The sequence below is a fragment of the Nannobrachium achirus genome, assembly GCF_963921795.1.
Source record: "Nannobrachium achirus genome assembly, chromosome: 4".
Taxonomy (NCBI): domain Eukaryota; kingdom Metazoa; phylum Chordata; class Actinopteri; order Myctophiformes; family Myctophidae; genus Nannobrachium; species Nannobrachium achirus.
This window is the reverse complement of record NC_137813.1, coordinates 70650975-70676037: the sequence shown is the minus strand read 5'-3', so window position 1 is coordinate 70676037 and position 25063 is coordinate 70650975. Positions and strand designations below refer to the sequence as shown.

At 40.9% G+C, this 25063-nt stretch overlaps 1 protein-coding gene across 3 annotated transcripts in view; it reads right to left on the bottom strand.

Annotated features, from left to right (window-relative positions):
- Positions 1 to 13985: 13985 nt before the first annotated feature.
- LOC308283758 (interferon-induced very large GTPase 1-like) overlaps positions 13986 to 25063 on the bottom strand; it is a 48681-nt gene continuing 37603 nt past the window's right edge. For all 3 annotated transcript variants that reach the window (XM_080724238.1, XM_080724240.1, XM_080724239.1), the window contains exons 8-9: positions 20669 to 20703; positions 13986 to 18987 (exon numbers count right to left, since the gene is read on the bottom strand). In XM_080724238.1, the coding sequence (XP_080580364.1) occupies positions 14203 to 18987; positions 20669 to 20703 (4820 nt within the window). In that variant the 3' untranslated portion in view covers positions 13986 to 14202. The remainder of the gene's footprint in view (positions 18988 to 20668; positions 20704 to 25063) is intronic.

Sequence of the window (25063 nt, the reverse complement as noted above, 5' to 3'; positions counted from 1 at the left end):
CCACGGACATCAGTGACTTAACCGTTTCCTCCAAAGTGGAGTGGGCTCCATGGTGTAACACAACACCCCTCTCCCAACTGTCAGGATTGTGTTTTATTGCTCTCTGGTATGAGCTCATCTTGATAACAGCACCCTGCATCCTACTTGCAGGCTCCTTGTGTGCCCACATTATGAGCTACACAGACAAACATGAGGAACAATGGAAAACATGGAATGTGACCATAACTGCTGAACAAAATGACATTTATAACATTAAACTACATGGTTGTATTCTAACATGATGTACGCCAACCATATACCAATTTGGCGTGATGCAATTGGGTATTTCTCTCATTATTTAACTTTTTAACTCAAGTACTCTCTCCATGGTGCAGAACAGTGATGTTTGATACCTCCACATGTCTAAAATAATGATGATTACAAATATCTGGTCAAATGTATGAAAATCACGTTCTTTAGAGGTTAACAGGGAAAAGTAAATTTCACTTCATTTTAGGAAGGAGGTGACAAAAAGACTATGTTTCGACTCCTCCTCATGCGGGCCTAACAGAGAGGCCACACCTCCGGACTTTAAAAGGCCATTTCCTGGTTCTCTCTCCCTCTCTTGAAAAAAATCACTGACCATTACAGAACAGCAGGCCCTGAGACTATTTCAGCTGGCCGGGGACGGCTGTCCCCCGGCTAACCAAAGCTCTCTTGCAAAAACGACTCTGAACAAACAACAGCACAGGACAAGACCACTCAGCTGCCAGGGGACGCTGTCCCTTGGTCTCTCTCAACATAGAGTCCTGCCGGACTCATCATCAGGACTGCCAGTCCGTGGGATTGAGGCACGCTATCTCTCCCACTCCGACAACAACATTATCAACGACAGAGTGGACAAGCCTGTCCTCTGTACTTCGTCTCTCCCTCCATCGGAAGGCCAGACACCCAGACAGTGAGATTTGGAGCATGCGCGCTCTCTCCCCCTCCAGCGGTGAAGACAACAGACGTGGGGGACCACCACTCAACAGCAGCAGGATCTCCTGCTCCTGAGCAAGCGCCTCCTCCAGCCAGCGGGGGGTGCCTCTCCATCCTGCTCTGCACACGCTACTTCCTGTGGTTCTCCAAGATGGCTGCCTCCATTCAAGCACCATGTGCAGACCTCATGGCGACGACGCCCAGCCAACATGGCCGACCTTCCAGCACATGCTAAGCTGCTACGCTAGCAACCAACCCTCTCCTTTTCTCCTCCTCTCCTCAAACACGTGATGCAAACGGACCTTCAGCAGGCAAGGCAAAGTTTTTACATGTGTCAATGGCAACTAAGATAGAGTAGGGTTAGATATCGAATGTTTAATGATTTTGTATGATTTCATTTCTTTTTATTTCTTTTCTTTTGGTGATTGTTTGATAAAAATGTTTTTGGGGAAAGCTTTGCAAAACTGATCAATGTACAGTATAGTCTGCCATCTATTTTGTACAACATTTTGACAGTTTTAAAATACTATGCCTACTACTTCCCTAGGAACCTATTATCTATCTTTTGCTTGAAGAATCAGACATAGTTATGCTAGTCTGAATGTACATTTTATGATTTTTATAATAAATCACTTTTTCATATTTTAACCTTAAGCGAAACAGTGTGGACAGTGACGTTCTTTCTGTGTGTTTTGAATCAATGTGATTGGTACTGGAATCTTAAATGCTTAGGCATTCTATTAAAAGGTAATTTGTCATTTTTAGTAAATATTCATATTTTACAGTATGTATGCACAGTAATGAACATTTATTGCAACTCTGCCAAGAACTCACGCTTGTAAACAATAGCGTGATAGAAAAATTATGTTTCATAATTATTTTATGAAATATTATTTTTAATATTACGATATATATTAATACTGTATCCATATTCAGTATTCATATGTGCACTACAACATCACTTCCTGTTCCACTTTCTGATGTCATCAATCCCAGTCCCTAACTGGCCCAAAACCCTGCTTTACTCTGATTTACACCCGAAACCGTTAATATTAATTATTATATTATATTAAGTCCATATACTGTATGTATATGGTAGAGAAGTGCGGATCGCGGTTTTAGCCGCGGTGCACCGAATTGAAGTCGGATTTGGATCAATCAAATATAATTATTAATTAATTTTGGATAACCGCGGATGAAATAATGCAGGAAATAAATTATGACATAATTGATCTATCAGTAAAAAAGCTAAATCTCTTAATGCTTGTGTCTGTGTGAGTGTGTGTTATTTTGTGTAATTTGTTAATTTTTCATAACGAGGCACCAGTGCTCCAAGCCTCCAACGATACAGCTGCGACCACTTAAAGGCATCAGCATCACAGCCTGCCTCGTTGCGCTAAACTTACCTCTGGTCGTGCTGCGCTAAAAAAAGTTGAATCTCTTTCATAGATCCTTCACCGCCTCACACAAATTGCAAAGTATAGGCTACTGTAGGTAAGTTAAACTTCACACTAAAAAGCTGTGTGTGTGTGTTTGTTTGTTCCTCTCTCTGTGTCGCTCTTGTCTCGCTCGCTCTCTCTCGGTGTGTAAGTGTGTGCCTGTCTGCAGGGACGTGCAGACAATGTTAGAGAGGCAGGGTCTGATATTTCTAAAAGGGCCTTTTGTTGGACATTTTTTACCATAGTAAAATGCATTCATGGGCACTTTTTACAGACTGATCTGGCAGGGGCTCAAGCCCCCTTTGATGTCTATTTGTGTACGTGCCTGCCTGTCTGTCTGACTGCATCAGCGCGTAGCGCAGCACAAAAAAGACGAACAGACATTCTGTAGGCTAAATCAATGAATGCATTTCTGAGAATACCAGAAAACAATAATAATTTGACATTATGGAAGTTGCGGATGAGGATGGATGCGCATATATAAATTGGATAATATAATTAATGCGGTTGGATAATGGGCGGATAATTAATTTGCGCGGATGGATTCGGATGGCCTCAAAAGCCTATCCGCGCATCTCTAGTATACGGATATATATTAATAAAGGATAAAAATAAATAAAACTAGAAGCGCGTCTAGTCGGCGACCTGGCCAACTCGGGAACGATGTAAATAGGGAATGAATGCCCCGCCCTTCAATTCAAACCCCATTATACCTGTTGTCATAGGATCCGTTTTGACCTTCTGTTCGCCTGGGTCCATTTATGCCCCATATATGGAGATATGTGTTTATGTCTGTATCTGTCTGTCGGGCGGCTGAGCGTCTAGCACTCGCATGACTAACAGGTCATTTTGACCTGTTTTTAGAAATGGAATTAGAATGCTCAATAAGCACTCAAAACTTTTTATTTCATATTTACAAAATGTCTCAAATGGTAGAAAAAAAACAAGACTTTGCTTGTATGATAAGGAAAAATCATGAAAGGGAACATTTCTCAGAGTTTCTTGAGCAAACCTAAACCACCCCAAAATCTCAAAATCAGGTTCAGTCATGCGAGTGCTAGTCAGGGCCCGGCCTACTCAGGAACGATGTAAATAGGGAATGAATGGCCACACCATTTTGACCATCTGTTTGCCTGTGTCCTTTTATGATCGCTATAGGATGGGACACACTGACTGTATTCTCTTGCTTAACCCTTAAGTTCTGTTCAGATTCACTACACCTTCGTTCTGTTCGGGTCATTTTGACCCGGGGGGTATTTGGTTTAAAAAAAACAACACTAATATAAATTTTAACTTAACAAATCATCATGATACATTGACTTTGACTCAATACCAAACAATTCATATGACATATATGGTAAATGTTTGCATTCTTGCTTTGCTATATCACATTAAACACTGAAAGAGCTAGGCGTTTTTAATGATTTAGCTGAAATTCATGTAAAACAACTACTTTATTTAATACTGGGCAATATTGCTCATGCTTATAGGACAAAATGAAAATCAGACAATATTTTTATGAACAACATGCCCATTAATTGAATACTTGTGGTTCAACAGGACATCATTCTCACATAGAGCTGAACACACATGTGAACACACATGAACGTCACATATGAATATACACTTGAACGTATACACTAGGACAGAGGTTTTCAAACACTTTGGTCTCAGGGCACCCCTGTAAACAACATTTTCATCCACAGCACCCCTGAAATACAGTGTTACTTTACAGCACCTTATGTTTATGTAAAATAATGTAAAATTTCCCCTAAGATACAGTACAGTCACAAGGAAAACTTCAGATAAGTGAGGGGTGAGGGGTGAGGAGGGGAGGGGTGAGGAGGAGAGGGGGTGAGGAGGGGAGGGGTGAGGAGGAGAGGGGGTGAAGGGTGTGGGGGGGGTGAGGGCGATAGGAGGGGGGAGGGGGGAAGGAGGTGACTGTGTGTCTGTGTTAGTATACATGCTTTCTTTTATTTCTGTGCATCTGGGGTGGTGGGGGGGGGGGGGGTGGGAGGGAGGTGGGGGGGGGGTTTGGAGGGGTTGGGTTGGGGGGTTTGGAGGGGAGGGTTTGGAGGGGAGGGGGTAAGGGCGAGGTGAGGGGGGTTGGAGGGGTGGAAGGGGTTAGGGGGTGATTGTGTATCTGTGTTTGTACATGATTCCTTGCATTTCTGTGCATCAGGGGTGTGGGGAGGGGGGGCGGTGCGGAAAGGGGGGGGGGGGGTTCGGAATGGGGCTTCGGAAGGGGGGTGTTAGAAGTGGGGGTGACAAGTGGGGGTGACTGTGTGTCTCTGTTTTGGCATAATACTGTGTATTTCTGTGCATCTGTGCTTCCGGGTCAAAATGACCCGAACAGCACTTAAGGTTCAAAAAATATGAGGGGGGTGTAGCATGGGTGTAGTGCAAAAATATTTTTTTTACATGTTCATCTCAGAAGAATCTTTAAGGCCAGTGAGTTTCAGGTGGAAACAATTTAAACTTCTACCTTTTTTTTCCAAATGAAAATGTAAAACGGGTCAAAATGACCCGAACAGCACTTAAGGGTTAAGCAGAATATGCAGCCTGCTTAAATCTGCATCATTCAAGTCATCCTCCCAGTCCCACGCTTTGTTGCTTGGCTTATGTTTGTCTTTGTCTCTTTTATTTTAATTTATTTTTTGGAGCGGGAGAGTTCAGCTTGAGTTTTTTTTGGAGAACTTGTTTTTTGTTGGTCTTGTGCTGTTGATTTAGCTTGTCTTATGTTTGTCTCCCCCGTCTGCACCTCATCCAACTCAGATCTTGACTGATCCTTGTTTTCTTCAGTAAAAGCTGCACAGTTAAAGGGGAATTTCGGTCAAAAACGACTTTCCTACCTTTAAAATTATGTTTTTGGAAGCCTCCGGGCTGGTCCAGGCGTTGTTTGACCCAAAGCAGCAATTTATTCCATTTTCGATTTTCTCCCCTACCCCACCACGGCTCCAAACGGCACTCGCTCGAAAGTCACTTTTTTCGCTCGTTCTCAGTCCCTCATACTGTTGTTAGCATATCCAAGCACAGTATCTCCAGGGAGCATCCATGTTTGTTGACCCTTCAACTCAGCCTAGTAATCCTGTCTCGCCACAAGGGGCGCGCAGCCTACTAGACCACAGATATAATGTAATTCTATGCTGCTGCTACCCCACTTCTCTGGTGCTTTGTTTCAATATCGCTGGGTCTTTTCTATCTCTTTGAATAATTTGGATATCAGGATAAAACGACACTGATGGCTCATTGATCAGTCTATTGGCTGATGGCTGATGACTCAGTCTATAGACAGTCAACATTCCTAGAGAGCTGTGAAAATACAACCCCCTTGAAAATGTAGTCCTTTACACAGTATGTAAATGTAATTTAGCCCTATAGTATATAGCCCTATATATATATATATATATATATATATATATATATATATACAAATATATATATAATATAAAAAAATATATATATAAAATTTGAATTATTTGTATCATGATGGCCTGGCTCTGTAATGCTATGTTTCTATACATCTCAATAGATATCCAACACTGAAAATGTACTTTATCTTTTTCCAAAAAAATCATGGTATTGTTTTAAATGTGCATTTTTTAATAAATGGGCAATAGGTAACAAGGAGTCTACAATTAGTATTACATTATCCTCCTATTGTGAACCTAATCTGACTATAGCTTTAGTATTTTAACTTGCATTAGTGTATCTCTATTTCTGTATCTGTTTTGGGGTGACAACAACCCTATTTTGAGCTATGTCCTCTCCTTTTGACAAGGATACAATAGGCAGATATCTACATACTGTAGGTGTGAGTTATAGTTTCTGTATACCCTTTGCTGAGGCTAAGACAACATATTCAGTTTATTCTGTTACCTACAAATTATTTTCTTCACAAAGTACCAGCAGAAGGGAGCTGGTCTAGTAGGCTGCGCGCCCCTAGTGGCGAGACAGGATTACTAGGCTGAGTTGAAGGGTCACGGATTTATCAACAAACATGGATGCTCCCTGGAGATGCTGTGCTTGGATATGCTAACGACAGTATGAGGGACAGAGAGCGAGCGAAAAAAGTGACTTTCGAGCGAGAATAATTACCGGATTAATAATCGATCCTAGTAGTGCCGTTTGGAGCCGTGGTGGGGTAGGGGAGAAAATCGAAAATGAAATAAATTGCTGCTTTGGGTCAAACAACGCCTGGACCAGCCCGGAGGCTTCCAAAAACATAATTTTAAAGGTAGGAAAGTCAAGCCAAAACACTGTTTCCTCCTCCGTCTTCTCCTTCTGTCTGCCCACCAGATGTTGACTGTCCCATCTGCACCCCAGCAACAGCCTTATTGGCTTTCCATTTCGCATCCCACTCGAGTTTGTTAATTCTTTGGTTCATTTTTCTTTTTTCCTGCCCAGTTTTTGTATATAAAGAAGGACTTCAGTCGATGTCTTGAAGGCCTGCTCCTGCAATTCCTCCCGGCTTTTCATGAACTTGCACTGATAATTTAGAAGTTCTAAGTTGTTACAAATTATTTCTCCTTCACCGGAGTTCAGCTTTGGTAGCTTTTCTGGAGTACTAATTTTTTTGAGAGCTGCTTATAGACTATAAGCAGAGGTCTGTCGAGAGTGCTGGACTTAGCTTAGTGCTTTGGTGCTTCTTCTGGGAGTCACCGGAGTCTGCTCGTTTATATAAGGTTGTCTGATGTCATATTGATGACATCAATCTGACACGTATGCCGCCCATGCCTGGTTGACATTGTCAGAGCCTTTTATGAAGTGATGTCACAATGAGTCAGCGCTTGCTCCGGAACAGCCCTATGTCAGTCATCTCCGCATACGGAGATTCCAAACCTTTCGTGCCGGATCCGAAAACTGTGTATCGGGTCGGGTCGAGGCCTAGCTAAGAACGTAGGCAAAGGTCTGAGCTATCTGCGTGCGAAATTTGGAGTCTGTAGAACCAACCATGTGCTGTCCGGGCTCTTTCGAGCGATTCGGCCCAATACGGCCTCGGCTTCAATTAGTAGTAAAATAATGATAATGATGTCCATATACAGTATGGGCATTCCCAGATGATGCCCTGTTAGGGTACACAATTATGCCCAAATATGGAGAGTCCAAGGCATCAAACCCAGGCCCAAAAACAAACTTTTTAGGGCACCTAGCTCGGACACAGAACGGGGAGACTTTCCCTTCATGCAGTGAGCTTGAGTAACAACTGAACTAGGAAAGCTGACACCTCATTGCGACCGTAAGGTCGCAGTTTAGTATCAAAACCTCCACCGGCCGTCCGTCCCTGAGTCACACGTCACACCTTTGCCCTGCTCATATCTCCGCATCAGTATGACATCACACTGCTGACATCAGTATGACATCACACCGTACACAAATGACCCCTATATAAGACCGGCATTGTCTGTCGTACATTTCGGTCAATTCCAGTGGGGATGCCATTGAAAAGTTAATCTAGTTGTACAAAGTAATCAAAGAATGGGTTGACTGGTAGGCTGGTTGACTGCTTTATCTGTGGAGAGTGTATGTCACTGAGAGTCCTTTTATAGCGATTGAAATCATGATGAGGTCACGATGAGTCATCTATGCCCAAATATAGATTTCTAGGTCAGATGGCCCATGGAGTTTGTGATGTCAAACCTAGCAACCCAATATAAACAAACCTGATGTCAGACCTGAAGTATCCTTTTATACCCAAATATAGAGATACAGAGATCTCCATATATGGGCATATTAGAAAGCCCATATATGGGCATATACGGATGACATCAGGGATATCCATATATGGGCATAAAAGGGACAAGGGCTTACAGTTAAGAGATCTCCATATATGGGCATATCAGAAAGCCCATATATGTTCATATACTGATGACATCAGGAATATCCATATATGGGCATAAAAGGGACAAGGACTTACAGTTAAGAGATCTCCATCTATGGGCATAAAGGGACAAGGACTGTTACAGTAGATATAGAGATGTCCATATATGGGCATACATGAACAAGGACTGACAAACACTGAGATCTCCATATAACCTATGGGAATATAAGGGACGAGGACAATGCGTAGCATTGTGAGCTTGTAGATCTATTTTCTAAATATTGTTGTACATTAAAAACTTGAAATGGGTCGTTCTGCATAGTACTTGGGATTTGTTGATGTAAATGTTCACATAGAGTGTAATAATTGGTAAAACAAACTTTTGGCCTATTTGTGGAGATAAGCGACCAACGGTCGCTTATCTCCCGATTAGGGAGTCTTACTGGTTATTAAAACTTGCACAGCACTCAGGCAATGACTGTGACATTAACATGCACGTGAAATATACAGCCAGACGTAGAACGCCTCTGCTTAGACAACATTTTGGCGCATATGCAGGCATCGATAGCGGAATCGTTAAGGACTTTGGCTAACGATTCCAAGGAATAGATCCACAGGGTTCTCGATACCCATCCCTACATACTGTACAGTGTATTTTGAGATTCCTGAGATTCCTATATTATCCATATTAAGGATATTATGTTATCAATATCAAGGACATATTTGGTAATGCCCATATATGGACATCATTTGACATACCATTGTTGACTATCATGCAGGGGTCTCCATATACAGTATGAGTAACTGGTCCCATATACATCATTGGCCAGATGGCCAAGAATTGGCGCGACCTCGAGGTTGCATGTCACCCTGAGGTGTCTTACTAGTTTTATGACTCTGTACAGTCATAAAATACCATACCACAACCAGTGTAAGTACAACCAGCAGCTACCTGTGGTCAGAGTCTCTCCTTATTCAAAACCAGAACACAACACAGAGGTCATCAGGGGTTAACGGATGTGCAGCCAGTTAGACTGTCAGAGCTAGGCACATAGCATTGTCAAGCTGTCATTGTCATAAATGTTTAATCTATGTATTTTGATTTATGCGTTTTGTTTATTTTTTTCCCTGCTTTGTCCTAAACATTTTTTGCTGGAAAAAAGGGTATATAAAAGTATAATATATTTGTACATGCCTATAAAGTGTACTATAAACATGACATAACATGAATTAAATGGTGTTGGAAAGCATTTCTTACTGGTTGTGAGGTGGTTGGACTACCTGGTCCTGTCCCCCGTCTTCATTGTTGAACACGTGACATCTTCTCCCAAAGCCGTCAGAGACCACACCTGCAAGGCTGCCCGCCCCACCTTCAATGATTAACTCTTCCACTGACATTTCCCTTAAGGCATCCCCCTCGTGAAGAGCATGTAACTCTTTTATAAGCCTGCAGGCCCCGATAGCTCCATGACCTTCTTAACAGCTTGTTGATCTTCTTCTGTGAACCTGTCGATTCTGACTACCACCAAGAACAGACACGGTATGGAGGACTGAAGCACATTTTCACACAATGTCTTAATGTCTTTTTGCTCATGGTCTAAGATTCATGGTGTGTCAAAGAGAGAGATTTGTTTTCCAAAGATATTTCTAGTTGCACTTTTGATTTCAGTAGTCACTGATTTGAAAGACAGCTTGGATACAAATGCCTTTTCACCCAATATGGTGTTCCCTGAGACACTTTTGCCAGCTCCTGTTTTTCCCAGCAGAACAACAATGAGGTGTACTGGCTCCTTCCTGGAGACAAGACAATGGTGCAAATACAGCTGTTAGTTTTGTTACAAGATGTGTGTGGGTATGTGTGTGTGTATGTGATTGTGAACAAGCGTGTGTAAGGTGTATATATGTTACACCCAAATGATTCAAATTTTCTAAGCTAAACGATGAAGTTTAATTTACTCATATTAACAAATAATACAAAGAGAGATGTTGTTTGTTAGGGCAGGGGCCCAGCTATTCAGAATGATGATAAACTTGCACAGGTGTGTGGTCCTGATCTTTTCTTTGAGTGCCATATGCCAAAGGGTGGAAAAAAGCAAATTTGTTGTACTAAATAGTTATATTGTTCTTGATCAAATGTATGTGCCCAATGTTTAAGATGCAACACTCTTTTTGTCAATAGATTGATTAGGTGTTATTGTCTTGGAGGGATTTATGTTGGATATTTATCTTTGATGAGGCAGTCCCAGGAATGTTATTGAGAAAAATAACATTCTGTTGCATCTTAAATTGGGCCCATGGCCTGTTATAGCACTGCCGATTAGAACATTGTCGAGTGGCATTTCATCTTTTGTTAAAAAGTTAAATATTTGGAAAATGGTAATGTAACATGATTAGAACACAATTGAACATTCTGTAATTGTGGGCACGCTGAAAGATCTCCCACCATTTTGAATTATATGAAAAAACTGTACAAATCTATCTCCTCCCATGAGATTTTCGCGTCACGTGCACAGAACCTTTTTTCACATGAACTTTGGACCAATATCTACTCAGACTATGGGGTGAGAAAGAGATCTTATTCCAATTTGCCAAAGGGGGTCACTATATGAAGCATTTGAAAATTCAAACTTTAAATGTGCATAAGTCATGCCTCGTTTGGCTTGAAGACATGCAACTTGCTTACACGCGTGCATTGACTCAAGAGGAACACATCTGTGTCTTTGTCAAGTATGCTCCGCCCTTTTTACATGAACTTTCGACCAATATCTAAAGATCTGTCTGATCAGATCTTTTTTTTTTAATTGAAACATTCTTTTTTAATAATTCAATGAATATTGCGGTTTTATGCAAATTATTCTTCTCTCTCTAAAACATAAATTCAAAGTCACATTTTCCAAAGTCCAAATATCACTGATATTTATGAAACATTCTACATGCAATCTAAGGACCTTTCTCTAACATGCCTATAAAGTGCACACACAAAATAAATAATACTAATAATAGACATAGCTGCAAGCAGCGATAAAGTGGCCAAAAACGCCTCAAATCATGAACACAGCCTGCGATGTGCATGAAATTTTGCACGCACATTCCCACTAGGTCAAGGAACAGATTCCACCCTTCTCACATTAGCCCACCACCAGCCGGTCAACTTTTGCATAACACATTTTTGGAACAAAATGCCTCAAATCACGCATGCAGCGTCCGATTGCCGTGAAAGGCCCAAGAACCTTTTCCTGGCTCCACTTTATTGCTGCTTGCAGCTATATCTTTATTTTGATTTAATTGTCCATACCGTTAAGTTCATGTAATAACCATGCTTGTCTGCATTGTAGTAACGTCAAAGAGAGCACTGCCTGCGATCTATTTTCTAGTCTTGTTATACATAGGTTAGGTTTAGGTGAATTTTAACCACGTCACGGGTGGTATACTCAACGAAACCCCCAAAAACGCGCAAAACGTAACCGTTTCATGCCAAAACACGTTTTTCGGGGGAACAACCCTCCCAAAACGAAACACAAGCGATCTCAGGAGTGATGTGACAATGCAATCGGCTTGCGAGATTTGTGAGAGGAGCCTATATCAAACATATAATTTTCCAAATCACTCACGCTCTAACGCTCTAACGCTCACGCTTATCTACGTTTATCTATTCACTCGCTTCAGCAACTGATCCCAAAGTTCACATGGTATTGGCCATTAGCATTATACCAACACTGACGGAGCCCGAATTTCATTTCTCCCAAATTAAAGCTGTTTATTAGCGTTTTCTTTGCCTGTTGCCAGGGTTACGGTCCGTTCCTCCAGGCCATGGGATCTGTAGCCCCACACACACACAGCTCCCTCTCTCACAGTTAGGAATGTGCTCTCTCTCTCTCACACACCAGGTGCGTTTGATGTGTGTCTCATCTTCCAACGGGTATGAAAAAAAATGCAAAATTATTTGTATCCATCATAAATATACACTCCTCCATGAGCTGCTCCTTACATTATGATGCTCCCACATATTCTCACGCACGCACCAGTTACAGTAACTTTCCCCACAACCCACACTCTGCACATATTTTGGAGCACATATCGTCGAACGGGTAAGGTCTAGTCCTACTAATAAAGGAGCAAACTCACGCTCTAACGCTCACGCTTATCTACGTTTATCTATTCACTCGCTTCAGCAACTGATCCCAAAGTTCACATGGTATTGACCATTAGCATTATACCAACGGTGACGGAGCCCGAATTTCATTTCTCCCAAATTAAAGCTGTTTATTAGCGCTTTCTACTGTCTGTTGCCAGGGTTACGGTCCGTTCCTCCAGGCCATGGGATCTGTAGCCCCCCACACACAGCTCCCTCTCTCACAGTTAGGAATGTGCATTCTCTCTCTCTCTCTCTCTCTCCAGGTGCGTTTGATGTGTGTCTCATCTTCCAACGGGTATGAAAAAAAATGTAAAATTATTTGTATCCATCATAAATATACACTCCTCCATGAGCTGCTCCTTACATTATGATGCTCCCACATTCTCACGCACCAGTTACAGTAACTTTCCCCACAACCCACACTCTGCACATATCGTCGAACGGGTAAGGTCTAGTATTAAAAACAATACATCTTAACCAAATATCAGGAACGCAGGATCCGATGATTAGAATCGCATGTCCCGCGGCCTCCAACAATATCCATCACCATGTCTCGTTCGGGTCCCGGCGTTATCCTTGGGGTCCCGACGGCGGGCCCCGCTGCTGCTGTCGGGGCGGGCAACCACACTCGCAATTTCACAAATTGCACATTTTCGAGTTATGTTTCTGTTTGTCAGTTTAGTTTTTACTGGCATCCTAGTATTTATATTTATTTTAATGTGAAGCACTTAGGATTGCTATTGAAAGGTGCTGTACAGTACAAATTAAGTTATCATTGCCTCCGCCAGGCCAAAAGTCATGGTCGAGACTATGTTTTGCACCCTGTCCGTCCGTCCGTATACGTACGTCCTTAATAGCTGTCTGTCTATCCGTCCGTATATGTATACGTCCTTCTTGTGAACAGCTGGCACCGTTGGCGCGATGGCAGCGAAATTCTCTGGGTGCCAGAGCAGAACCTCTGCCCCAAATATTTCACACAGGCCTGTTATAGCGCCACCAAGAGGCCGATTAGTGCAAAACTCATTTTTAGACAGTACTCCTACAGATTTTGTCCAAACATCACTCAAATTGGTACACAGCATGTTTAAAGTAATTAAACGAAAAAGGTCTTTCAAATGTGTCATATTCCATCTTGATTAACAAAATGCCTCAAATCATGTGTGCGATTTCCATGAAATGTTGCACGCACATTCCCGCCGAGGAAGAAATGCCACTTGAAATTTTCGAATGAGCCTCATGGTGGCGCTAGTGTATGAGTGTAGATATGGAAGACTGTCAATAAATCATGACATCATGTCAATCATTCAATGGTGATCAACCTGTTGTCTTTCTACTACATTGTTGGGAAGCTGAATTTGAACCACAGCAAAAATAGCTGATGTACAAGCTCAAAACACCTTGAAGTGATAACACACTCTCACTCCCAAAACGGCAATTATGGCCTTTGGTGCTGTTGGAATTGAAGCATTGTGAACTTATATATTGGCTATTTTCGACAACGTTAATTGGTGTAGAGAGAAAATCAGACTGATTGACTGTTGAGAGCTAGGCCCCAGTCATATAAGTTCAGTTCCACTGTGACATCATTACATAATCAGTTACATCAGAGTAGGAGGAGACTTCAGACATGTCGTCATGGCATGATCAGGTTTATTTTGTAATGTTGGTTACATATTTCTCAATGAATAATAATAATACAATGATGATGAGTCTGTTTTATTAATTTTGAGTTGCGTAAAAAATCATGAATTTAATAATCCAGCAATAGCCAGGCACTTCATGTTGTGCACATTTTGCTGTTAATCAAATAAAAGCTAAAGTGGTTTTGTTTGTAGTCCATTCAAAGATTACATGTTCTCCAAGCTTTGTATAGCTTCCCGTTTTGTATGCTTTTTCCATTCTTCAGGAATTTCTCCTCTGCCTTCAAATTTCTTGCCATAATGCTCCTCCAGTTCCTTTTGAAATCGACAGACAAACCATTTCCAGTAGGTCAGTTTTGATTCATCAGGGGTAATTCTCCAGTTGGCATACTCTGGACCACCTTTCCGATACTCTTTGTATGGGATGGTCCCCTCTGAACCTGGTTTAGAGCGGAACGTTTGATCACTGGCAACCAAAGTTGTGCAGAAATCAATGACAAGTTCCACTGTACCTCTGTGCCATCCAATAATTCCAGACGGGCGATGGAAAAGGACACAATGCGTATCTGGACTGTGATCCTCAAGGGTGTTGGTACAAATGGCTTTACAGAATGGACACTGTACCCAGCAACATTTGCACAGTTGGTCAATGAGAATTTGATCTGGTGTCACTTGGACATCCACCACATTGAACGAGAGCTTGTTCAAATCCTCCTTCATGGACTTCAGGTGTTTCTCAATCTCCTCTTTAAGAAAGTCAAAGTTGTTTATGTCATTGAAATGATCATAGCAGTTGGTGGCAACGTGTAGGTCATCTTTTAATGGACTGGAAAACTCCTTCAACCACATGTTGGTGTCTCCTCTCTTTGTTTTCACTTTTTCTGTTGCATCGTGCACTGCTTGACTCAGAAGTCTGGCTATGTCATCCACATTCTTCTTCATGATACGTAGTACCTTGGCCTTATTGGTGGAGATGTATTCTTCAACAGCTTTTTTAATAAATTGTTCCACTTGTTCCCTTGGATGTATGATGTAGTTCATGTAACTTTTAAAGTCCTCTTCTTTTGCCAGTGATTGTAAAACATGTTTCTCCAAGTTACGCCTATTCCCACTGAAAGGAGGGTGACTACTTCTCATCTCTCCAGTTAAATCGATGGCAGTCTTAACATGAACAGCCTGAATTGCAGAATTCTTCATTTCACTGCAAAGCAGTTCACTAAGCACAGCAGCAGAGGAGTTACCTTCACAACAGCCTTTGAATACATTATAGTATTGTTCCTTTTTGTTTTCTAAATAAATATGTGCATCATTTTTCTTCTTGAATTCCTTGTGAGACTTTGAAAGGATTGCCACTGCAATATCAAACACGTGAAGTAAAAGGTCAACTTGGAACTCCATGTTAAGGGCAAATGAGTTCTGCAATCCAAATTCTCTCAGGTTGTTCTTGACCTTGTATGCTACTTCATGCAAGTAACTGATATTGTAGCCTATTGTGCTGACAGGGTATTTATTAATTAAGGCAATGGATTGTTTCTTAACGCCATCAATGAAGGTTTGTATCAGTTTAACATCTTCACAAGGAAGACCATGAGAATCATCTTCAGGTTTTTGTTGACTTTGCCCAAAAAAGCCAAAGACTGTATTCCACAGTCTGTTATCCGGCTTTCCTTTTGTCTCCTTCTCACTGTCTTGAGATTGCTGAAAGTCGCCTTGGTGCTTTCTTATAGTTACATATTCAGAATAATTCCCAATATTTGATATTGTTTTGTAATCACAGATGGTTTTGCGTCTTTCTATAAGATCCCATGGAATGTGTGATTCCTCTCCAAGGATAGAATTCACATCCTCTTGCATGTTGATATCCTGTATGGCATGGATATAGTCAGTTAAGTTATTAACCCAACCTTTCCAAACATCATTGAACTCCCTCTTAAGTTCCTTCTCATCCTTTGCCTTGTCTTTTAACTTGCGTGCTAGCTCTTTGCTCTTCTGCAGAAGATTATTCTCGTATTCTGTCTTCTTATCATCCAGTCTTTTTCGAGCATTCCTTTGCTCAATAATTTCCTCAAGCTTTCGTTTGGATCCTCCCATCAGTTCATCGTAAAACTCTTTCATTTTGTTTTCAAATCGTCCCCTCCACTGAACCAGAATATCTTTAACTCTGTCATCATCAAAGTACTTTTTCATGTTTTGTTCCACTTCTTCACGGCTCTTGTTCATTTCTTTGACAAGATCATTGTGCACAATTCTTTCCAGTTTCCCATTTTCAATTCTGTTGTGAAGGTGGTGTTCTGTTGTCAACATTTTTTCCCTCAAAGACCAGGTCCATTTTGCATACTCTTCTTCAAGCTTTCTGTACAGTAAAATGTCCTGTGTGTTTTTGAAACTGAAAACAAAGTTTTCATTCAGCATGGCATTCCAAAGGTCTTTAATGCTGCTTTTGAATTGTGAAAGTGTCATTCCATTAGACATTGATGCTTTTGAGATGATACATGCCTTCAGTTCTTGGATGTTCTCACTATAACCTGGGTTTGGAGGGGCCATGGGTGGACTGCCTTCCCAAAATTGGGTAAAGTATTTCACATCATTTTCTACATCAAATGCAATAACATCACTGAAGAACTCTGCATCAGACGCTTCTTCTTTGGCAGCTAACTTGGTCATCTCATCAAGATCTTTTTGTAGGCGTCTCTTTCCCACCTTGTTCTTTTCACCAGCTTCAATATCTGCAACATTTTGATGAACGAACACACAACTTGGAGAAAGTTTCACCTTCTTCATCCTCATGAAGGCCTGAACAGCAATGTGAAGAACATCTTGCATCTCAGATGGATTCTCTCCAAAGATGTTGATCAATGTCATGTTGGCCAGGCCAATGACAAATGTTGCCAATTCATTGTCATGGTGAGGAGTGTCCTGTCCTGCCAGCTCAGGAGGGCGCAGTCCTTCAGTGTCCACAACCAGGACATAGTCAAACTTTAGGTCTTTTTGGATCTCCTCTGACACTTTCACTAGCTGCATGAAGGCCCCTTTAGTGCACCTGCCAGCACTCACTGCAAACTGCAATCCAAACATTGCATTCAGCATGGTAGATTTCCCACTGCTCTGGATGCCTAAAACTGACAAAACGAAAACTCTCTTGTCTCCGAGTGTCTTGATGACCTCATCAAGAACACTAGTGATCCATGTTAAAGGCACATGGGCTGCATCTCCATCCATCAGCTCCATTGGCTGTCCTGCTATCATAAGCTCCGCAGCCAGCTTAGGGTATTGAGACCATTTCCCTCTATCACTAATGCATGCATGGGCTTCATAGATTTGTCCTAGTTCTCTGAAGATGTGCTCAACTCCAACAGCAGACTGTAGTTCATCTGAAATGTCCTCCAACTCTTTTTGCATAATCTCCAGCCAATCTGGTTTGTTCTGCTTTTTCTTCTCCTTGCCGTGTGTCTTCTTCTTTTTCAAAGCGATGATCTCAGACCACTTTACATCATATGCCTGGTTGATTTCAGGAAGTTTATCTGTGAAGGCGGTATCCAGAAAGAATACAATCCATTTTAAGAAGTAGAGTTTTTCCTTTTCTTTCAGATTCTTCAGGTTTCCAATAAATTCCTCTACCAGCTCACTGGTGGGTTTCTTACGTTGTTTCTGTCGTATTAGCTCCTTCTTCTTTTGTTTTTCACATCTGTCCTTCTCAGTGTTTCCTCTGAGGTGGTACAGATCTTTATTTACTCTACACCACTCATGCCACAAGGTTTTGCCTTGGCAAGGAAGAAATGTGTCTTTGATCTCTGAAAGCTCTTTTCCTTTGAGCAAATCCATAATTTTCCGAGCAGCAGTTTTACCTTCTTGGCATTCAGGGTCTTCTTCATCTGTTTTGAATCCAGAAACATTTCCCATGCTTTCAAGTTGGAAGGTTTTTTCGGATGTTGACAAAATGTTTCTAATGATTCCTTTCAATTCTTCGACCACATCGCATTGACTTCTATCCTTCACACCCATTGTATACTTTCCTGGTTTTATCTGTTTTGCAACAGAGTCATTATTAGCAAGGAGACAAATGAGAGGTTTTGGACCCTTAACAAGGTCTGACACCATTGTCATACTTTTGTCACCTCTTCCCAGAGTAGGCAAAAGGACGACGTTGATTGAAGCCTTGTCAATCAGTATTTCACACTGTTTTTCATGTGATAGAGCATCTCCATGAAGATTACAGAAGGCAACACAGTCCGAGAAAGCATCATTTGGTTTGCCAGCTGGTAAGTACCAGGCAATCTCTGCCATGCCATCTATCAGGCAGTGAGATTTGGTGGCACCTGGACAATTCCTATGAAAGAATGTGTTGTGACGGTCATTGAGTAAGGTATTCATCAGCTGAGATTTAGATGATGATGCCACTGAACCAAGGCGAAAAAATGACACCATAGGTGTCTCAGCTTGGCAAATAGGCATATTCTTACTTGTGATGGCACCTGAACTATCAGTTACCTTCCAGGATTTTTTTATTTGCCTAAATGTCCACAAAGGACACTCAATATCCATAGTGACTGGATCAGGCACAAGTAAAGGTAAGGCATACTGACACTGTGATAGTTTGGTAATCATGTTCTGCCTGAGAAAGCTATCTGAGCAGTGAAACACAGCCATCTGAACGTCCATTGGATGGACACCGTTCTGCTTCATGCTATGATCAGTGTTTACATTGGCTTCACTAAAAAAGTCAAATAGACTTTCTTCTTTGTAAACCTTGTAGGAATCTTGAGTATCTTTTTCTGTACTGTTTACTGTTACTGGGATGTACCTGGCTCTATGGTCTAGCATTAACAGCTTCTGAAGGAATGTATAAGCTATGTCACTCTCAGTTATCATTTGGTTGCCCGCTATTGAAGGGCCAATTTTCAGAATGTCAGCAGTTGTCAACTTTTTGTCTTTGAGGTTAAGTCTGGAGAGCAGTTCATCCACTTCTTTTTGACGTCGCTCCTCTGGGCTGATCTGAACGTGCAAAAGGGCATATGAAAGTTGGTTAATACAATCACATATGAAAAACAGGTATCCAAAAGTACAAAGGTAAAAGTAAATTAGATGTTTAATATCACTTTATTTAAATGTAGACATTAAAAGAAAATCTGACATGTTAAAACATATTGAAGATAGCACATGAACTCTGCAACTGCACTAAGGCGCTCCAACAAGACCACTCTGACAAGCTAAATGCTGGGTGCAGTAAATGTATTTGTCTTGCAAACAGCCCAATGAGCCCATAATATTAACAGCTGCATGTTTATTTTATTTGTAGCCTATTTATTTATTTAAAAAAAAAAAAAAAAAAGAATGTTGGTGTACAAAATATTTTTGACAGTGTACTCTGTCTCGTTTTTGCGGTGGTCAGAACGAGAAGGCACAACGTTTTTTACAGTGTAGGCTACTTGTGCTTCCTTGCTGCTGCTGCACTCCAACGGATTTACACACGTTTCTTTCTTGCACAAGTGGTTGCACAAGTGATATAGTCGACTAAGGGGAGCATTTAACAACATGGAGCACTTTAAACATGCAGCTTGTTTTGTGACGGCAATGATCACGACAGTCAAAACGTGGTAGGAGGCGGCTTGAAAACCCTTTTTAGGGCACTCTAGCTAGGAGACAGAACGGGGAGACATGTCTGTCCATGCAGTGAGTTTGAGTAATAACAACTGAATATAGGTAAAGCTGACGTCTCATTATCAAAACTAGCACAGCACACTAGGTGCAGCCAATGACAGTGTGACATTAACCCTTAAGTTCTGTTCAGATTCACTACACCTTCGTTCTGTTCGGGTCATTTTGACCCGGTGGATATTTGGTTTAAAAAAAACAACACTAATATAAATTTTAACTTAACAAATCATCATGATACATTGACTTTGACTCAATACCAAACAATTCATATGATATATTTGGTAAATGTTTGCATTTCTGCTTTGCTATATCACATTAAACACTGAAAGAGCTAGGCGTTTTTACTGATTTAGCTGAAATCCATGTAAAAAAACGACTTCATTTAATACTGAGCAATATTGCTCATGCTTATAGGAAGGGGGGGAGGGTTCGGAATGGGGCTTCGGAAGGGGGGTGTTAGAAGTGGGGGTGACTGTGTGTCTGTGTTTTGGCATAATACTGTGTATTTCTGTGCTTCCGGGTCAAAATGACCCGAACAGCACTTAAGGTTCAAAAAATATGAGGGGGGTGTAGCATGGGTGTAGTGCAAAAATATTTTTTTTACATGTTCATCTCAGAAGAATCTTTAAGGCCAGTGAGTTTCAGGTGGAAACATTTTTAACTTCTACCTTTTTTTTTCAAATGAAAATGTAAAACGGGTCAAAATGACCCGAACAGCACTTAAGGGTTAACATGCACATTGTTGTGAAATATACAGCCATAATTTAGAACGCCTCTGCCTAGACAACATGTAGGCTGCATCTAACAAAACAATGCAGCATGTCCTGTGTGTGATGTCATTGCGCATGCAGCTCCCAGACCCAACTTTGATCCGCGATTAACGACGATATTTTTTTTTTACCGCCGACAAGAGTCTTGCGTTAACGCAGCACGATAACGCCGATAACGGCCCAGGTTTAATATATATATATATATATATATATTTTTTTTTTTAATAACCAAATACAAATGATCTTACCTTATCCTTGTTCTCAATGCTATCTTCAATGGAACCTATGGATACACACATAATGCAGTAAGTACCTTAATGTAGCTGAATTCAAACATAAGTGGTAATAACTAGTTTTTACAAGTAGAGTTAATTAACACTGAGGGCCCTATTTTTGCAATGAGGATTTAAGATCCTAAATCCTCAATTTTGGGGTTATAGTATTTAGGAAAGGGTGTTCCTGCAGAGAAGACCGCAGGAATAGAAGAGAAGACCAGCAACCCATTAATTGAGGATTTAGGAACCCCTAAATCAGGGGTCGGCAATAGGCGGCCCGCAGACCAAAACTGGCCCCCTGATTTTTTTTTTTTTACACATATCCCCCCCCCCCCCCCCCCCGATATTGGACTGACAGTCCCACATATATGAGCTATAATGTTCAAATAGATAATGTATTTCCACCAGAAATATGCTTATTCAACTTTTATTCTGCTTGGTGGTATACAGACAGTCAGGAAGTGCAGTCACACCTTTACAGTCTATATACTATGAGTCACACACTCCCCGAGTGGTGCTGGTGCTGACTGACTGCTGCTGCTGCTCTGTTGTGATCGCAGACCTGTGGTCAAAGTGCTTCAGTGAGTCTCTGGCTGTAACTTTTGTGCCTGTCTTAGGTGGAAACTAACTTTAAAGGTGTCACAGCTTGTTTACAGTTCACTTTACAAACTCTTATTTTAGATTTTTTTTTTTTTTTTTTAATTCTCTGTATCACAAATGCTTATGTCTTGTAAGGCAGTCAGTCCTGGAGTTCCCGTAACATTAACTGTGCATCAATTAAATGAGCTGCCATCTAATGCCTTAGAAAAGAAAAATTCCCTAATATATTTGCCTACCCCTGCCCTAACTCCTCTATCTTGAGCCTGTAAAATTATAAAAATAAAGAATAAAAAGAAAGAAAGAAAAAATAAAAAGAAGGAAAGCCGCCAGTTCGGCAGACCCTGATTTGTGATGATGATAATAATAACTCCCAACGCAGCAAATACAAATACGAAGACAATTGTTTTCGATTTGTATTTGCTGTGTTTGGAGTTATTATTATAGAATAGAATTAAATAGAATAGAAATAGCCTACGCCTATACAGTATACTAGGCCTACTTTTTTAAGCGACAAGGATATTAGCCGACAGTAGGCTCATTATGCCCTCATGAAAGACAGTATGCGAAATACATGTATGATTGAATAATGCAAATAGGCCTACTCCAAGAAAAAGGACAAGGCGTTACTGTTACCGGCCAGCTCAATAGTATGGTAAGCTGCTGTGGTTGGTAGGTCAAAGACGCACAGGAAAGTAGCCTACTGTATAGACAGGACAGGGTCCAGTTCAGTCCCCGCAAGCACCCGCTCCCACGCACACACCTTTCTCTATTATATCTCTCCAATAATTAATAATAGCTTTACAGGAGCGCGTTAAGCACAGTAGCCCTAGTTTATACGTAGGATTTTTGAAAATAGCCGATCTACAAGCACACAATGCCTCGCAACGCGCCGCGTTGTGAGCTTGTACTTTTACTCAAGTACATTTTGAATTCCATACTTCTACTTGTAACAGAGTATTTCTTCATTGCAGTATTTATACTTTTACTTAAAGCTATACTGTGTAAGTTGCTCAACTAGTGGTCAGTAGCTCTATAGCAAACCGCGGTCGCGTCCGCGTCTTTCGGCCGTTTTTCGCCGCGGACCGGGTCTCACACCCCCGCGTCTGCCTCCACCTCGCCGAGATCTATCTTTAGAGGGGTCCCTGGTTCCTGTGCGTTCAGGCATTCCGGAGAAACGGTACTCCTTCACCCATGCTTCACTCGAGTATAGAGACACACCAGACACACGGGCGCCTACAAATATGGCCGCCCTATTGTGATAGCGACCCCACTTCAAGATGCGCTGTGATTTGCCGGCAGTGTATAACCCTCGCTGTGATTGGCCGGTAGTGTATGATGGCGTAATTTTTCCGCGAAAACCGGGGCCCGGTCAGGATCATAGAAAACATATAAAGTGAAGGCTTTAGAAGCTGAAAATAACGGAGTGGGTGTTCTAAAACTTTAGCGATTTAACAGTTAGGACAATTTTAAGATTTGTTTTATAAAAAAAGTTACATGGTATAACTTTAAGTAAATCATTTGAGTACTTTTTCCACCACTGACATTTACTGTAAGCATCACAATGCTGCTTCATGTTAAGTCATTTTGTGATAGCTAATGTTTTCCTGAAAATCTGTGAAATATAGTTTAACTGAAATCCTTTAAAATGTGTAAATTTACTGGGGTTGCTGTACTTGGTCTACACTTTATTTCCCTCTACCCTTCTCTTCTGCTAAAATAGCCTTTAAATTACAATACAATACTTCACCGTGTGAAGTATTGTTAGCTTGTATACTAGTGTTAAAAGTCTTGACGTCCATCATGTGCCGTTTCTGTTCTGTTTTCAACATATAACATATAACATATAACATTTATGTAACTATGTGGTTTAGTGTCACATATCATACCATAAAAAGATATTTTAAAAAAATCTCTTAAAGATATTTTACCTGATTATTTTGTCATTCCTTTTGTACATACATAATATATTCCTTTGTTAAAATCACTGATGGCTCTGCCAATGTCAAGCGCCTTGGGTTTTTGAAAAGCAGTATATAAATTCAAGTTATTCTTATTATTCTCATTCATATTCTTATTATTGTCAATTTTCTCATATTTCCCATGAGTCACAACTGTCACTGTGAAGTCAAGACTCTTTACCAAATTGTTTTTCTAACCTCTGTCGTGTATGAAAGTAACATGCTGGCCAGTTGGTAAGAGTAAGACAAATGCATGGGTCCCTACACCAATCTGACCCTGCAATGACCCCTCTCCCAGTCTTTCACTGTTTTGTAATCGAAGCATGTTGATAACAGATACATGTCGACCACATACATCATACAGTCTGTCTGAAAACTGTGGGGATTTAGATACTGCAGCTTCATGATGGCCGAGTAGGAGGTTTTTAAGCGGTAACCTCCACACAACTGCTATATGTCACCAATCAACACAACTGTTAGACAATGTAGCAATAGTCCAAGCGTTTCAGGCAGTATTTTGATGTAATCGTACACTTTATGAAAGAAGCATGAATCGCAGATTTGTCTTGGGAAACTTGTGGGAGCCAATCAAAGTTGGGCTTTGCTATAGAGTAAAATAACACAAAAAATAAATCTGCTTTAAGTAGCATGTGAGGGGTCAAACTAGGTGTTTTTCGGGATTCTGAATCCAATGCAAGCATTTGTTTTGCAGGAAAAACATTCCTTGGGCTAAAAACAGACCCCATAAAACTATGGTTTAGTGATGAGTCATCACTTTGCACAGTTTTGTGGCGGCCGTTTCTCAGAAAGGAATGTTTTCCGTGCAAAACAAATGCTTGCATTGGATTCAGAATCCCGAAAAACAACTAGTTTGACCCCCCTCACAAAATAAATATGCTTTAAGTAGCACTTAAAGCATATTTATTTTTTGTATTATTTTACTCTATAGTAAAGTTTATTAGAGCCCAACTTAGATTGGCTCCCACAAGTTTCCCAAGGCAAATCTGCAATGCCCCTATAGCCAAAAATGTTCCATATGGCAGATTCAGATTCAGATTCCTTTATTTACCATTGTGTAATACACATAGGAATTTGTTTTAGCAACAACAAGTGTGCATTCAATCAGTCCACTTTTTTCACATATAACATGCAAACAACAACACAAAACACTGTGCAAGAAATAAATACATATATATGTTCTAACTGTGTGCCAAATTACATGCTTCTTTCACAAAGTGCACGATTTTTGCCTGAAACGCTCTGACTACAACAATGATATGGACCTGATACTGATTATTATGATGTAACACTCAATATGAGACTTTAGTACATTGTGAGCAGGCCTGGAATTCCATTTTAGGGGCAAGGCCACTTGGCCTTTGTTGTTGTCTATTTCTTGAGGGCCATGAAAAAAAATAAAAAATAAAGATTGAAATAATTCATTGCATTTGAGGTTTAAGGGAGGTTAAGGATGATTTTAAATTTGATGTAGACTATCTGCAATCAAATAAATAAATGATGGTATTTACAATCTGATCCATGCTCATTCCTGCACCATCAGGGTCGAGTCGCTGGATGGAGAAAGTGGTACAGTCTGGGGGCATTAAGGCCACTGTGGTCTCAGTGCATGTCATTTTTGGAGGGGCACAAGGCCCACATGAGGGGCAATGATGGCCATGGCCATGAGCCATTGTTACATTATGAGCTGTTATTACATTATGAGTTGCTACAGACCAGGTGGCCCTGATAGACCAGGAGGCATTGAAACATAATGTTTAAGAGCATAATGTCACCAAAATGTAGCTATTGA